At 37.6% G+C, this 13,607-nt stretch overlaps 1 protein-coding gene across 1 annotated transcript in view; it reads right to left on the bottom strand.

The window, feature by feature from the left end:
• Positions 1 to 13,607, bottom strand: part of SNCA (synuclein alpha) — a 64,086-nt gene that overhangs the window by 40,381 nt on the left and 10,098 nt on the right. The window contains exon 4 of the mRNA XM_042812428.1: positions 9,704 to 9,849. Coding sequence (XP_042668362.1) covers positions 9,704 to 9,849 — 146 coding nt within the window. The remainder of the gene's footprint in view (positions 1 to 9,703; positions 9,850 to 13,607) is intronic.

The raw sequence follows: 13,607 nt of genomic DNA, 5'->3' as shown, positions 1-13,607 counted from the left end.
ACTCCCAGACTCTTCCCTAAATGCTCACACAAAGGTAAAACGAACTCCAAATTTTAACATCTCGAGTCCAACTGTTCCAGTTGTTCAGATGCAAAATAACTTGAGAGTATTTTGCATCTTCACCTGTTACAGGCTGCTCCTCTTTCTACTTGGGGATGATTTATTGAGCAAGGCAAGAGAAGTTCTTTACTAGCTGAGCATGAGTTGACAAAACAAACAGCTCTGAAAGCAAAAACAAAAAGCTTGGAGGACACACATCCTAGACACCATATTATAGACACCATATTATCTCAGCCTGCTTCACTCTTGCAAAAACCAGTGTTTCTAGAGGACAACTTCAGCAGCTTACACCTCCACTTTCCACATGGAATATTTTGCATTAGGCCACTGGCAAAGAAAGGTCTGAAATCCACCTTTTCTGACATATTTCTGAGATGTTTGATGTAGCTTTCTCCAATAACAAGTTTTAGTCAGTAGATAAATCATGGAAGCTTTAAAAGCAAACATTTTGAGACAAGTACTTTAAAACTGAAAACGAATACTTTGAGACAGGTACTTTAAACTGCTATCAGTGATCCTTACCCAGGCCACTTCACTTCCTTCAAGGGACAGATTTAACACAGCTGAAAGCAAATGAGAGCCACATGTAAATGCTAGTTTACTATAGAGAAGCTAGGTCAGCATGTCCTCCTTTCTCCTTAGTAATATGCTAGTGGCTTTGCAGAAATCTCATACATCCGCTGTATATCAGCTTTCATCGAGTAACACAAACTCTGCATCATCAGTTTCATCAGTGGTCAAAGTGGCCATAAAAAATGTATATCATACGTCACTGATGTTTGCTAATTACCTCTTGTCCTCAAACTCTTTCTGCTGTAATAACTACAGTACTACAAGTAGGTAGTCCTCACAAAAGCATGATTTGTTTCCTCTTTTCCCTCTGTTACTCTTTCAGTTTGTTTAGCTCTTAAGATGACATAGGGCTAGTATTCTGAAAATACAGATTGAGTTCTCCCTCTCCACAGAGAAGTATTTCCTCTACATTTTAGTCCTTATTTTTTTTAGTTTATACTACTCTAATCACCACAGCAATCCAGGACCTCAGTTTGCTGCTTATAATCTTTGAGCACCCCACTGCAGCATTCAAAGAATACAGTCACAGACAGAAGAACATGTTGCAGTCCTTTGCCAAAATATCATTTCAGCACCTGCCATAAACTTACATTGGTAGCTAAAAAAAAAAAAAAAAAAATACACATCACCAGCAATGTTTGGATTTTACTGTATTAGGAAACAGCCTCAGCTATCTTCACAACACCTGAGAAGATAATGACTTCCAAATAAAAACAATGTATCTCATTTGCTCTCCCCACTTTCTGAGAGTAAGCCAATTAGGCTGAAACATACGTTGGTCAACAGAGGAAAGGAACACCAAAACATGGCAGAAGGAGACAATTATTATAACCTAGTAATGTTTGCAAGCTCATCAAGCCTGTACCTGAAGCTGCACAAAAGCACTGCTATTAAGTGTGCATAATTACCATGGGCTACAAAGAGCCATTTCCCATCTGAAACATCAGAATTACCATGCAACAGTGAGCAAGAAAGAACAAGAATAGTTGGCATGAGTATCATCCCCAAGTGAACTTAAACACATTTCTCTAAGTAAACAGCACCTTCCTGAACATTTAACATGGATTTGACTACTATTTAAAGCTGAAAAAAAATACGCTATGAACAGCACATAAAATGCCACAGATGGCTGCATAGGAAAGACTAGAACACCATGAAACAGAACGGGTGCCAGATGAGTCTGAGAGACTTGCACAGCTCTATATGCACACAGCAGCCTGGAACATGCTATGGGGGCACGTCAGGTCAGTCAGAAAGCAAACTAAAGATGGAGGATTTCGGAGGTGGATGAAAGACTGGAGTAAATACCATGAGGAGGAAAGCAGCACAGGCTGCAAACAAATAAGCTCTCATATTAAATGCAAAGTCACTCTCCTGATAAAACAACAAGAAAGGTCTTCTGCATCCCCTTCCAAAGGTAATGAAAATTTTCTGTTGTATATACATTTATAAATCGTATTGTAATGACATGTACAACTCATATTGCAGAATACATTTATCCTTTGAGACCAAGGGACATTGGCATATACAGATTAAGGATGAGGTACTTTATTTCTAAAGGTTCAAAGCCGAATCTGCAGTTAGGCAATTGCTTGGGATGACAGATCAATATTAAGCCACCCAACAGCTTCACAACCTAACTCTTCTGCGGGTAGTTAGGAATTATGGTCAGCAGTAGTGAAGGTATCAAGTAGAGAATATCAGCCTGCACTAAAATGTTATCCCACAGCAAGAAATCAGAAGAAAGCAAGAGGCCTTTACATTTAACTGATAGTTGTTTCTGAATTCATGAAGAGCAGTGAAGTCCAGGACATCTAGATAAAACCACACGAGTTATCTCTCCCTGTGCCTCAAACAACTCAAGTTCTATTTTAGTTGTAGATGTCAATACATGGAAAGGCTACATCACTGAACACAACCTTCCTCCAAACACTGCAGTTTTCCCCTGAGAGGAAAAACACTGACAATGTGCCATACAACAGGAAAGGTATTTTCTCTGCTAACTAGAGAGGCCAAGCAGAGGTCACAATTCAAAACTTCCCCAGTACCTCCACACTCTGATCAAACACCAAAACTTTATTACTTCTAACTAGAGTCATGCATATTTCAGTACCTATTTCTCCTAATTTTTTTACTTTTCCAGTGCAAATTTCTCTAGATACCTCAAAAGTATTTTAAATACTGTTGTTCCAAACTGACATGGAATTGAACTACTTGTGCCCAGAAGTTGCTGCCAGCAGGTGCACATTTATCTGCTGAGAAGTGACAGGAAATTTCTCAAGTGAAAGAAAGGTAAATATGGTATTTACGTTTGTATTTTTTTTTTAATTCAGTTTTTTCTGACTTCTGTGGCCTTCCTATTTCCCAGCCTGTTTCCTGTGGGCTTTGTTAGAACATTTCACAAAATGAAATCGCACCGAAACATTAGACTGTTTCAGTAAGCACTCTGCACTGCTCCTTACAAGGCCATAATGCAGAACCAACACATGAAGCATTTAAAGTAAATCCATGTCACTTGTTTCCTCTTGGTATCTCCATGTAAACCAGGTGCTTCAAGTGGCTTCAATTGCAACTGTCCAGTTAATTTTGGATTGAAAATACAAATTGATGAATCAAATGCACTTTGCCTTATGGAGCATTCATACATGATCACAATCAGGTTCACAATTCTTGACTTTCATACCTCTGGACTGCCTCCATGATTCCTGAGCTTTCCTACTCCAAGAACAGATATGCAGTGTTATGAATGGGAGATATGACAGTGTACACAAAATCCAAAACCTTAATGTTGTCTAGCTATAGGTGCCTTACATTTTAGAATAAATAAAAGTTTCCTGTATTAACTTGCTTCAAAAACATGGATTAGCTTCTCACAAGTATTTTGTTATTCAATATGCTACTGGTAACCTTGAGATTAGAAGAGTTCAAACCCCTGTAAGAAAGGACCAGACAAAAAAAAAAATAAATAAAATCAATCTAGCTCTCCTGTAGTCAAACAGACACAGTTTACTGAGAACTCCCCCACCTTACTATATGAATTCAAAGGAAAAGCTAACAAATGCTTTTACTTAATAGGAACCTCTTGTGGTTTGGTTTGACTAATGAACAATATAGAGCCCCTATTGGGGATTAATCTCTCCCCTCATTCTTCTACTCTTGATCCATCTAACTGAATTAAAAAGGAAACAACACTAAATCCTGATAAATACCCTTTCTGCTTTGCAGCAGATATTTATACATTATTCACAGATAAAGAAATGAAGTGGAAAGGGGAAGAGTAACCCTATCTCAAAGTACATGCCCTTCATTAGGGACAATTTAAATAGAAATGTAAAACAAGTACCATCTGATAGATGCCCAGTTTTACCTACATGAGCAGACCCACTTATCTAATGCATCTATTACACTTAGTCTTCCCTAAAGAACACTATCTGGTGGTCATTCTATCACAAATAAAAGCTTTCTGAAAGCACAGATTACTGCTACTATTGCTACCACAGACAAAGCTTAAAACCACAACTGGGCCCACGCTTAACAGCCAAAAATCACCTTCCCTGCAATGCAAAGACAGAATGGACACTGCTTGCTACAGTGAACTACACTTCAGACCCTCTGGCTACTTGGCAGCCTCAGTAGGGATCTAGATTACATACTTGTAATCATAAACTTGCTCATTCTCAATTTCGACCTCAGATTAGAGCCACAAAAGGCAAGAATTAATGGAGAGAAGTAGTCCAAAGAAAGCAATTAGACACTGCTGCACCTGCTCAGACCACTTGGACTGCAGCACCTACAGAAAAGCACCAGCTCCGTAAGTTAATAAGGCAGAAGTTACTTCTACATTTAACATTGAAATCTTATTTTAAAATTCTTAATTCAGAAAGTCACCTTTCCTCATAAAAAGCTCTAGAAGAAAGGAACACACCTGCTTATTGTATCAAGACAATAACAGTTAATGTCTCATGTATCTTACACTAACTGCCCTGCTTTTTCTTGGGGGTCAGCTAGCTAATAGCACGACATGTAATGGAAAGGTGGAAAAACTCACTAATCCCTTTCCGAAGGATGAAATAATATATTTATATTCAGCAATTTCTCCTTGGAATTTTTGAGTTCACCTACAGACTGGAAAGATGTGGAACAGTCATTCTTCAATGAGCCAGGTCTTCTGCAAGATATGCTGAGTGTAAAGATGGTCAGAATGTAAGGAAATATGAATATTCTGTCAGGACGTATTGTTTAAAACCAAACTTTGGAACAATCAGACTTATTCTGTAAAGTTACTCTAAAAAAAAGGGCATTCAAATCAGCTTTAAAAATTTCAAGAATAGTGTGGAAATTTAAGTACACAGTATAAAAAAAATACGCAAAACATTAAAAAGATAAAAACAGAAAGTTACAGTAAAAATGAGGATGCACCTGTTTGAATTTGTCCATATTACTTTAGTGAAATACTCAAGTCAGTTCTAAGCTTTTGGATCTTTCAGCATAAGAAAATACATAAAAAAAAACCCTCTAAGTTTATCTCTACATTTTTAAACTGCAAAATCTAAGTGAAAAAAAAGCTGAAAAGAAAATCTTTTAAACTAAAGGTGGTAATCAACACTTCTTTGAGGAATACTTAGGAATTCTTACATAGTAATTTTCACATTAAATGCAAATAAGAAGGTCTTAATTATTGAAAAAATGCCTAATGCCCAAATTAAACATCATCCTACTTTTCCCTCAATACTTGGTAAATAAACCAGTAAGCTATGTTTTCAGCTACATAATTGCCGATTTATACATTAACTTCTCTATTATCTACTACAATAATTTTGTTTTCACAAGTGTTATTCAGAATGCAATGTGTTATATTAAGAGGCACACTGGAAATAAGAGAGATTTAGCACTTAAAGATACTGAGCATAATGTTAAGGATGATGCTTGCTACCAGGTACCTTAGTAAGATCTTCAACACAAAATTTAACTAAATCTTTGCAATATTCATCAAATATTTTGAGGTTTGAACTTGACTGTTAGTTTTGCTGGCATTTCCCAGTTAGAGCAGTATAAATACAACTATTCATCACAGAAGTCAGAAAACTAAAACGTATCTGCTCCTGCAATGCTAGAGGACCAAAAACCAAGAGATAGCATGAATATAGATTATTCAACATTTAATTACATGATGGAAAGTGAAGCAACGACACCAGAGAAGCAAAGTCCTAGACTACAGCAAAGAGGACTAGCTCAAATGCAACAGCAGTGGGCAAAGAAACAAACCAAAGAAGCTGCTTACCTTCAGAAGATCCCAGACATACAGGGATCTCTAGACAGATACCCTCACCTCCACTGCCAGCCCTTAAAAGAGGTCTAGGAAGGGGTGGATCCTGGCTTCACCCCTCATGCTCACTCAGGTACACTGCATGCACCTGAGCTCCCTTGGGTTGGCTCTGCTTTCCCACCAGGTGCTCAATCACTGCTTCAGGCCATGACTTAGCATTTCCACTACAAATTACTTATTTGGAAGAAATAAACTTGATAATTTTTATTTTGTTCTAAAGCAATATTATAAAACGAATAATCAATGGTTGTTATATCACACACACACACCCCCTGAGCTAAAATTGAAATACTCGAAGTACTTCACAGCTTTCTTAACTTAAAAAGAACACGTTCATTTGTACAGTAAACATAATCATTAATCTGACATTTTTCTTCACCTTTTACACAATTATTTTGGAAGCACACTGCCACTATACACAGACCTAAGGACATGCAGGCACAGTATAAATATAACACACACCTTATATCAGTATACCCTAGTATCTCTCTTTGTTGTCTTTTCTTAGCAGAAAGAAGACAGCATAAAGACACTGTTCTCTTATGCTTCCAGGACAAGTTACAATAATGACAAATAACAAGTATTATTGGTAGTAGATTTTAAAATTAGTCTTCAATTTACAACTAGTTTATAAAGAGTTATCAATTTTCAATAGGTTCGTGCAACACACTAATATACACTACAAATAATTCTAACAGATCCACACTGGCAAGACACGAAAACTTCTGAATCCTAGATCATATTACAAATTCTTTGTCATTTACTGAAATGCTACTCAGTGCATTAGACCTTTTAACAGTAATACAAATCTAGTAACTGAAACCATCTTTGCTGCATTAAGTAGTGAGGTTCTGCCAGCATGTATGCGCTCTGGGACAATTCTCTGACTAGCACTCTAGCACTATCAAGACAACCCTGTCACTCACTGTCACAGCAATCACACTGACTGGTGTAGCCTCAGCTGGATGCCTGTGCCTGCTCTTCATGCATTAGAGGCTCTATCTTGTAATTTGCACTGCCCACGCAAGTGATGTCTTGCACACAGGATGGCTTACATTGAAGAGGATCCTGAAGTTCACCTATTCCAGCCCCCTTGACATGGGCATGATTGCCAATCACCTGATCAGGCTGCACAAGATTCCATCCAACCTGGCCTTCTGTGCCTCCTGAGATGGGCATCAACCTCTTCGGACAACCTTTTCCAGCACCTCACCATCCTCTGAGCAAAACATGTCTAACCTAAATCCCCCCTTTTTTAGTTTAAAACCATTCCCCCTTGTCCTATCGCTATCAGAGAGTGTAAAAACCTCAGTCCTGCTTGTAAGCTCCCTTCAAGTACCAGGCGGCCATAACAATGTCTCCCCAGAGCCTTCTCTTCTCCAAGTTAAACAAGCCCAATTTCCTTAGTCTTTCTTCATAGGAGAGGGGCTCCAGCTCTTTGATCATTGCGGCCCTCCTAAGGACCCACTCCTACAGTGGGACACAGTTGCATGCTTTAGGACAATCCCAAATAGATGTCTACCAGAAAACACACCTGCTAGAGGCACTGGCTAGCCACACTCAAGTTCAAGGAACGCATTAGTTAGTTGTGGTCTATTACACCCAGTTTAAAGTAGCCTGAGGATAACACAACCTTAGGAAAGGCTGTTATAGAAAAAGATATACAGAGTTACATTGAGATTTAAACTGTACGACTCCCTTGGCCTTTCCCTTATTTCTCGAGTTCCCCTGCTTCCAAGGCTGGATACAGATGCTGACACTAAATTGCCCCATGTGAATGGGCAGTATTCTGAATGCCTACATTCAAACATCACTGGAAAAACCAAGGCATATCCAATATCCTAACTGCACATGAATGCAAAATATACTAGGCTTTAAAATAACTTAACCTGATTGGATTTAGATGACATTTGTGAAATGGTTATTCAATTCCTGCAAGTCCAATAAGGCACAAGATGCAGTAGAGCCTGTGAGGAGCTGTAGATACTGATCAGCTAGCTGAACAGCCATGCGTGTAGCCGACTGAGAAAGTCTAAAAATAACAGTATCAAGAATCAAATGAATGCTTTTTTGTATCTCAAGAACAAAGCACCAGTTCAGAATAACAGAGCTATTTATGGGGCTATGAAATAACACACATCACATTGTGGATGCTCTTTAATTTCACAGATGTGATTTTATTACATTACAGCCATCATAACTCATATGTATTATAACGTACAGGACAGAACTAAATCAAAGTCCATAGAGATTCGCATCATGTTTTATAATTATAAAGCACTATAAGCTTGCATTAAGATGAAAAGCATTAGTTATGGTCAATATTAATAGGCAGCTGCATATTAAAGCAACAATGATATTTATGGCATCAATTAAAGGGTTCAAAGAACTACCAGCAAAAAAGATATCCTCAGTGCTTAAGTACCAAAGAGCCAGTGATAAGCATTACCAGAAGCTAAGTGTGTACACTACCGCGGTCAGTCCGTACTCCTTTGTCCCCCTGGCAAGTTCATTAAGTACTTTAATTTGTAAACCTTGAAAATAGCTTTTATGAAGAACTATTGGCACATCAAAAGCAACATTTTCTTTATATTTGAGCAAAAACGGACTAAAAAGCCCCCCTGGGAAACCTCCTTTGAAAAAGAACAAAACCACCAGTGAGATGTTTTCCAGGCAATCTATCACAGAGGAGTGAATGCCTACCACAGTCTAATACCACTTTCTTATCCTGATTTAAGCAGCAATAATCTTTGTAAGAGACAGAAATACGCTATAATAATACATGAGAATAAAGAAGAGCATTTAGGGACTCAATTTTAACAGCACCTCTGGACACTAAATGGAGAAAAGATACACAACGGAGCTTCAGTTTAAAAATCAATATGAAACCCATATTTCTGTGAAAATACTAGTATTCTTCAGAACTCTATTTTGTCATTATAAACACAAATGCTCATACACAAAGTAGTATGAAAGGAAAAGTTCGGGGTTTTTCTGGGTCATTTTCATCTCCAACCAATACTAAATGCATTTTAGAAAGCATCATTTCTATCAGCTGCCTAGGGTCACTTTCTGTCTAGCTTAAGTGGAAGAGTATGACTTCAGTATATTAGCAAAAAAAAAAAAAAACCACAGTAAATCTTGAGACTGCGCAAATACGTAATGTTCACCTCTACTGAAATAGAAAAACCTACAGGTTTCTTTCCCCCCAAATGCAATGAGCTAGAGCAAATTTAATTTCACAAGTTCAATATCATTCAGAAAAATTCACAAGTTCATGCCACTGTATTCATAGAAGGCAGGGACCGTCCAGCTAGATTTTGACCTTTAATGTATCTAACCAGTCAGTGGGTTGGTACATGATCCTCTCTGCTTTTTATCTGCAGACAATACCAACTGTGGTGTTAAACTTCAGATTCACCTGTTTTATCTTTCAGCTCTAGAAGCTTCCTTTTCAGTCCCAAGTTAGTTGGAGAAAAAAACGTTATCTTCCCATTCAATATAATGGTAGTCCTACAGCTATTGGCCCCAACTAGAAACTACTAAGTTTACTTCAGTTCTCAAATACTGCAGGTTGTCAAAATGCAAGCTATTAACATCAGCATTTTTCTTTGTTATTCATTTGTTTAGCCCAACCCTCATGCTACCAACTGAGGCAAAACGAATCACTCAGTCGGCCCCTGAATTTAGAAGTGCCACCCATCCTTTACTTCATCACCCAGAAAAAAGCATAAACAAACCAACCTGTTTAGCCAGCTGATCCTTCTTCACCAAGCCAGTGGCTGCAGCAATATTCCCTGCTCCTTCCACTGTCTTCTGGGCCACTGCCGTCACCCCTGTCACCACAGCTCCCCCAACATTGGATACCTGCTCTTTGGTCTTCTCAGCCACTAAGGATAAACCGAAGATGGAAAAACATTACAGATTTCGGAACTGGAGGTTACTGAGCTCTTCAGAGTCATATTTATCACTGGCAGCCCAATGTCATAGAAGGGCCTCAAGTGGATCTTCAGTAATGAAGATTACTTCAGTTAATCTGATCACAGTGGAGCAGGAAAGGTAAAAGCAAGCCTCATCTGTGGCCCTTATTACACCCAACACACAGTGTAATACCTAATTAGTGCACTCCATATAGCACATTTTGGAAATGCATTCAAATTATTTCAAACACCCTGCTGCATGTTACTTGGCATGGAAGACTCTTATTTTAAATCTTAGACTCAAAAGCTTTTGATTACCTCTCTTTTTTAAAATATGTGATTAATAATCAAAGCTACTACTGCTTGACCAGAGCATTTCTAATACAGCATTTTACCTGATTTGCTGAGATTTCTGCCTCACTGCTGATCCTTCCATCCACAACATACAAACTACAAGAAGATTGAATGCCAAAAATGCCTAAGCAAACTGGATTAGTAACTAATTTCAAAGCCTTAGGGAAACAGACTCATTTAGCCTACATATACATCAGCGGCCAACCTTCTACCTTTCAGAGTATTACTGGATTCTTTCTGCTCATTCATTCCCAAGGGCTCTTTTCCCTTGCAGCAACTTGCATTCCAGTGAAAACCCTCTAAGAGTAAAGAAATGAGGTGAACTCATGCCTTCAAGTCACAGGATCAGATATTCAGAAAAAAGAGCACTTAAGAAAACAAGGGAATAGTCTTCAAGAATATCCAGCACATAGCTTCGTTACTCTAACTAATTCTGTATTTTCTCCAATCAAAATTCCATCTGACCCATAAAATGCATTCATAACTCTTGCTGCGTTCCTTATGAGCACAGGCTTGATATACAGGCTAACCTTTCAGAAAGTTTTTGAAGTATATACAAAGAAATTATTTTTTGCAGATAAACTCGAATTCTTTAACAGCTTACAAAAAAATCAGCTTTATATAGCAGAGGGGGATGCTGCATAGATTGCCATGATTGATATTAAGTAATGGCAAAGTCTATAAAGGTAGTAAAATCTCATACCAAGTACGATGTTTAAAGACCTGAATAATAGATATCTACTGACAAGGCAAATGATTTAATGCTTATTCTAACCAGCTTTGTGTGAGAAAAAAATATACACAATTAAAACAGTGAAGATTTCAAGGCATCCAAAGCTGCTGACAAACTCCTAACCTGTTATTTTTCATAATAGCTTAACACTTGGTACAAAACCAGTAAGCTGGTTCTTTAGAAAAATACTGTCATTCAGAAACTAGAGCCACTGACATAAATGAAACTAACTATACACATAGCACAGATTTGTAAGCGTGCTAGTAGGAAAGGTTCGTTTTTCAGTTTCTAAAGAACACAAACACTATCAACATTCCTATTACCAGAACGATTCTGTAAATAGGCTCTAACTTCATAAGCCTTCAGCTATGTAACTCTAGTGACATGTGGGAAACAACAAAATAGGCTTCCAGTACTACATTTTATTTTTTTTTTTTGCTTACACTAAGTAGTAACAAGGGACAAGCATTAAGTGCATATTAATTTATTCTGAACGCAGCAGTCCTACCAACTAACAAAATTAATCTGAACACCAGGTTGTTAAATGACTTTAAGCTGTTAAGTCTTTAACAAATTGATATCTGCTTTGCATCACAGTGCTGAGAGAGTAAATTGGTTTCTGTAGAGCTCTACTGTGCTGTGGCCTGATTACTTGTGATCACCTGTGGAATAAGGGATCCCGGAATGACATATAATAGCCACTTCAAGGCTAACATTGAAATGGAATTTCTAGTAGTGACTATAACGTTCTACCAAAAGTAGTAGTATTGAAGGTTTTGTTTCCCCTCATCATAGACAACTGGGTAATAAAGTTACAATATTCAGAACAATTCAAAATGAGAACTTGCTCTTTTCTATTTTGATCATCACAAGTAGGTGAAAGCCACACAATTCCTCTGAATCAGTGAAATTAATTCTTACTAAATATACTTTCAAATATGTATTTCAGACAAAAAGATTGCTCTAGGTACTTGAAAAATTCATTTATGAAGAAGCCATGAGTAAATTGTGGGTTTTTCAGTTGATACATTTACTCTAAGATACCTGACAATTAAAATGAATGCAACTGGAATACCTGTGACTAAGAATATAAAGAAGCTATCCAATATGAACAGTTAAATAAAAGAATTAGGCAAAAAAAAAATAGACCATGATTGATAACTGCTAAAATTGTCTCACTTCAGGAAACTGACATCTGCTAGTAGTACTGAGGCAGAGGACTTTCTGGCCTTGAGCTTTTTTACAAACCAGGGCTCTACTTGGACTACTAGGACAGTCTGTAAACATCCCATCTTGGATGCTGCACATTTCCATGCACTTGTTCTTGGGAGATGAGTAAGATGCACACGTTACTACACATTTAGAATCAAAGGACTATAAACACGTCAATTAAGCAGGCAAGTCAGATACACAAGCTAGTACCCCCATAAGGTCAATAAGCAACACTACTTTTCCTCTGGAAGTTTTGAGAAAGGGTAACCTGACAAATAACAAGTCCACAGCATTCCTATTCTGCAATGTCTTGAAGTGACTAAAGCTGGTAAAAATCAGGCCACACTTTAAATCAGGAAACTTCTTAAACCTTGTTAATTTCTGGGTTTGGAAAGCCACTAACTGAAAAGGTTATTTCATTGATCAGCACTCTAAGGATTATCAGTGTCTTCACCAGAGGGTTTTACATAATCAAAAATAGGAAAACTAGCAAGACCTTGGAGCTCAAATAGTAGGAAAGAACTGAAAACAGTTTCATTTGGATCTGTGATTCTATTTCACATTCAAACGTCTCTAGCCTCTTGAATAATTTCTTTTTTTTCCAGAAAATGTGTTAATGCATCTCGAGTTTCACATCAACATCCTAGCACATATTAAGATCACCAGAACTGGCAAAATCCTAATCCTACGGGGAAAAAAAAAAGACAAGCAGACCTTTAGAAGTACCAGCATTATCACTGCAAATTTCACGTATTTAACAGATTTGATTTCTAGAACACCTTCACTAGCATTTTTCAGAGCATCTTTACTTTTTATCTTTGAAAAAAATCAATCCTGTGAATCCAAATCTGTTTTCATCTCCCCTCTTCTACCTCCCAGAACAGCACCTCATGAGTTTGTTTTATTCTATTGCTCTTCCCCTCCATTTCTAAGCAATTCCTCTGTTTTTATACAACCAAGTCCATACTGCTCCATTTTAGAAATGACGTTCTCAGGATTTTACATCAGCTCCTCTCTTCTGTCCTCTGCATGCCCTCTGCCCATTTTTCATTGTTATTCAACAGTCAAACTCCTGTCAGCCAGCTGAAATGAGTCAGTATTACGCCAACTGTGGCACAGTAACCATTATTCTCAAGCTATGAGTTACTCATTTCATAAAGTGGATGAGGAACTTTGTCTAAAATTCCCAGTAATATCGTTGAACATTGTACTTATAGGCGCAGCACAGAACAGATGTGTTCTCTCTCTGTTTTGATTTATAGTCTGTTATATATCACGCAGAACAAAATTTAATATATCTTCAAATCTGTCAAAAATCTGTTCTCTTAGTTTAAATTTCCTGTCTCACTATATATATTATATCTGATAAAGATGGAGGGAAAGGAATCTCCCACTAAGCTAGCCTACTACAGAAAATCATTGCTTCAAC

Source organism: Centrocercus urophasianus, unplaced genomic scaffold (assembly GCF_019232065.1).
Source record: "Centrocercus urophasianus isolate 14NV4802_14NV808 unplaced genomic scaffold, USGS_Curo_1.0 seq_13, whole genome shotgun sequence".
Taxonomy (NCBI): domain Eukaryota; kingdom Metazoa; phylum Chordata; class Aves; order Galliformes; family Phasianidae; genus Centrocercus; species Centrocercus urophasianus.
The sequence above is the reverse complement of the archived record's forward strand: the minus strand, read 5'-3'. Positions and strand labels throughout refer to the sequence as shown.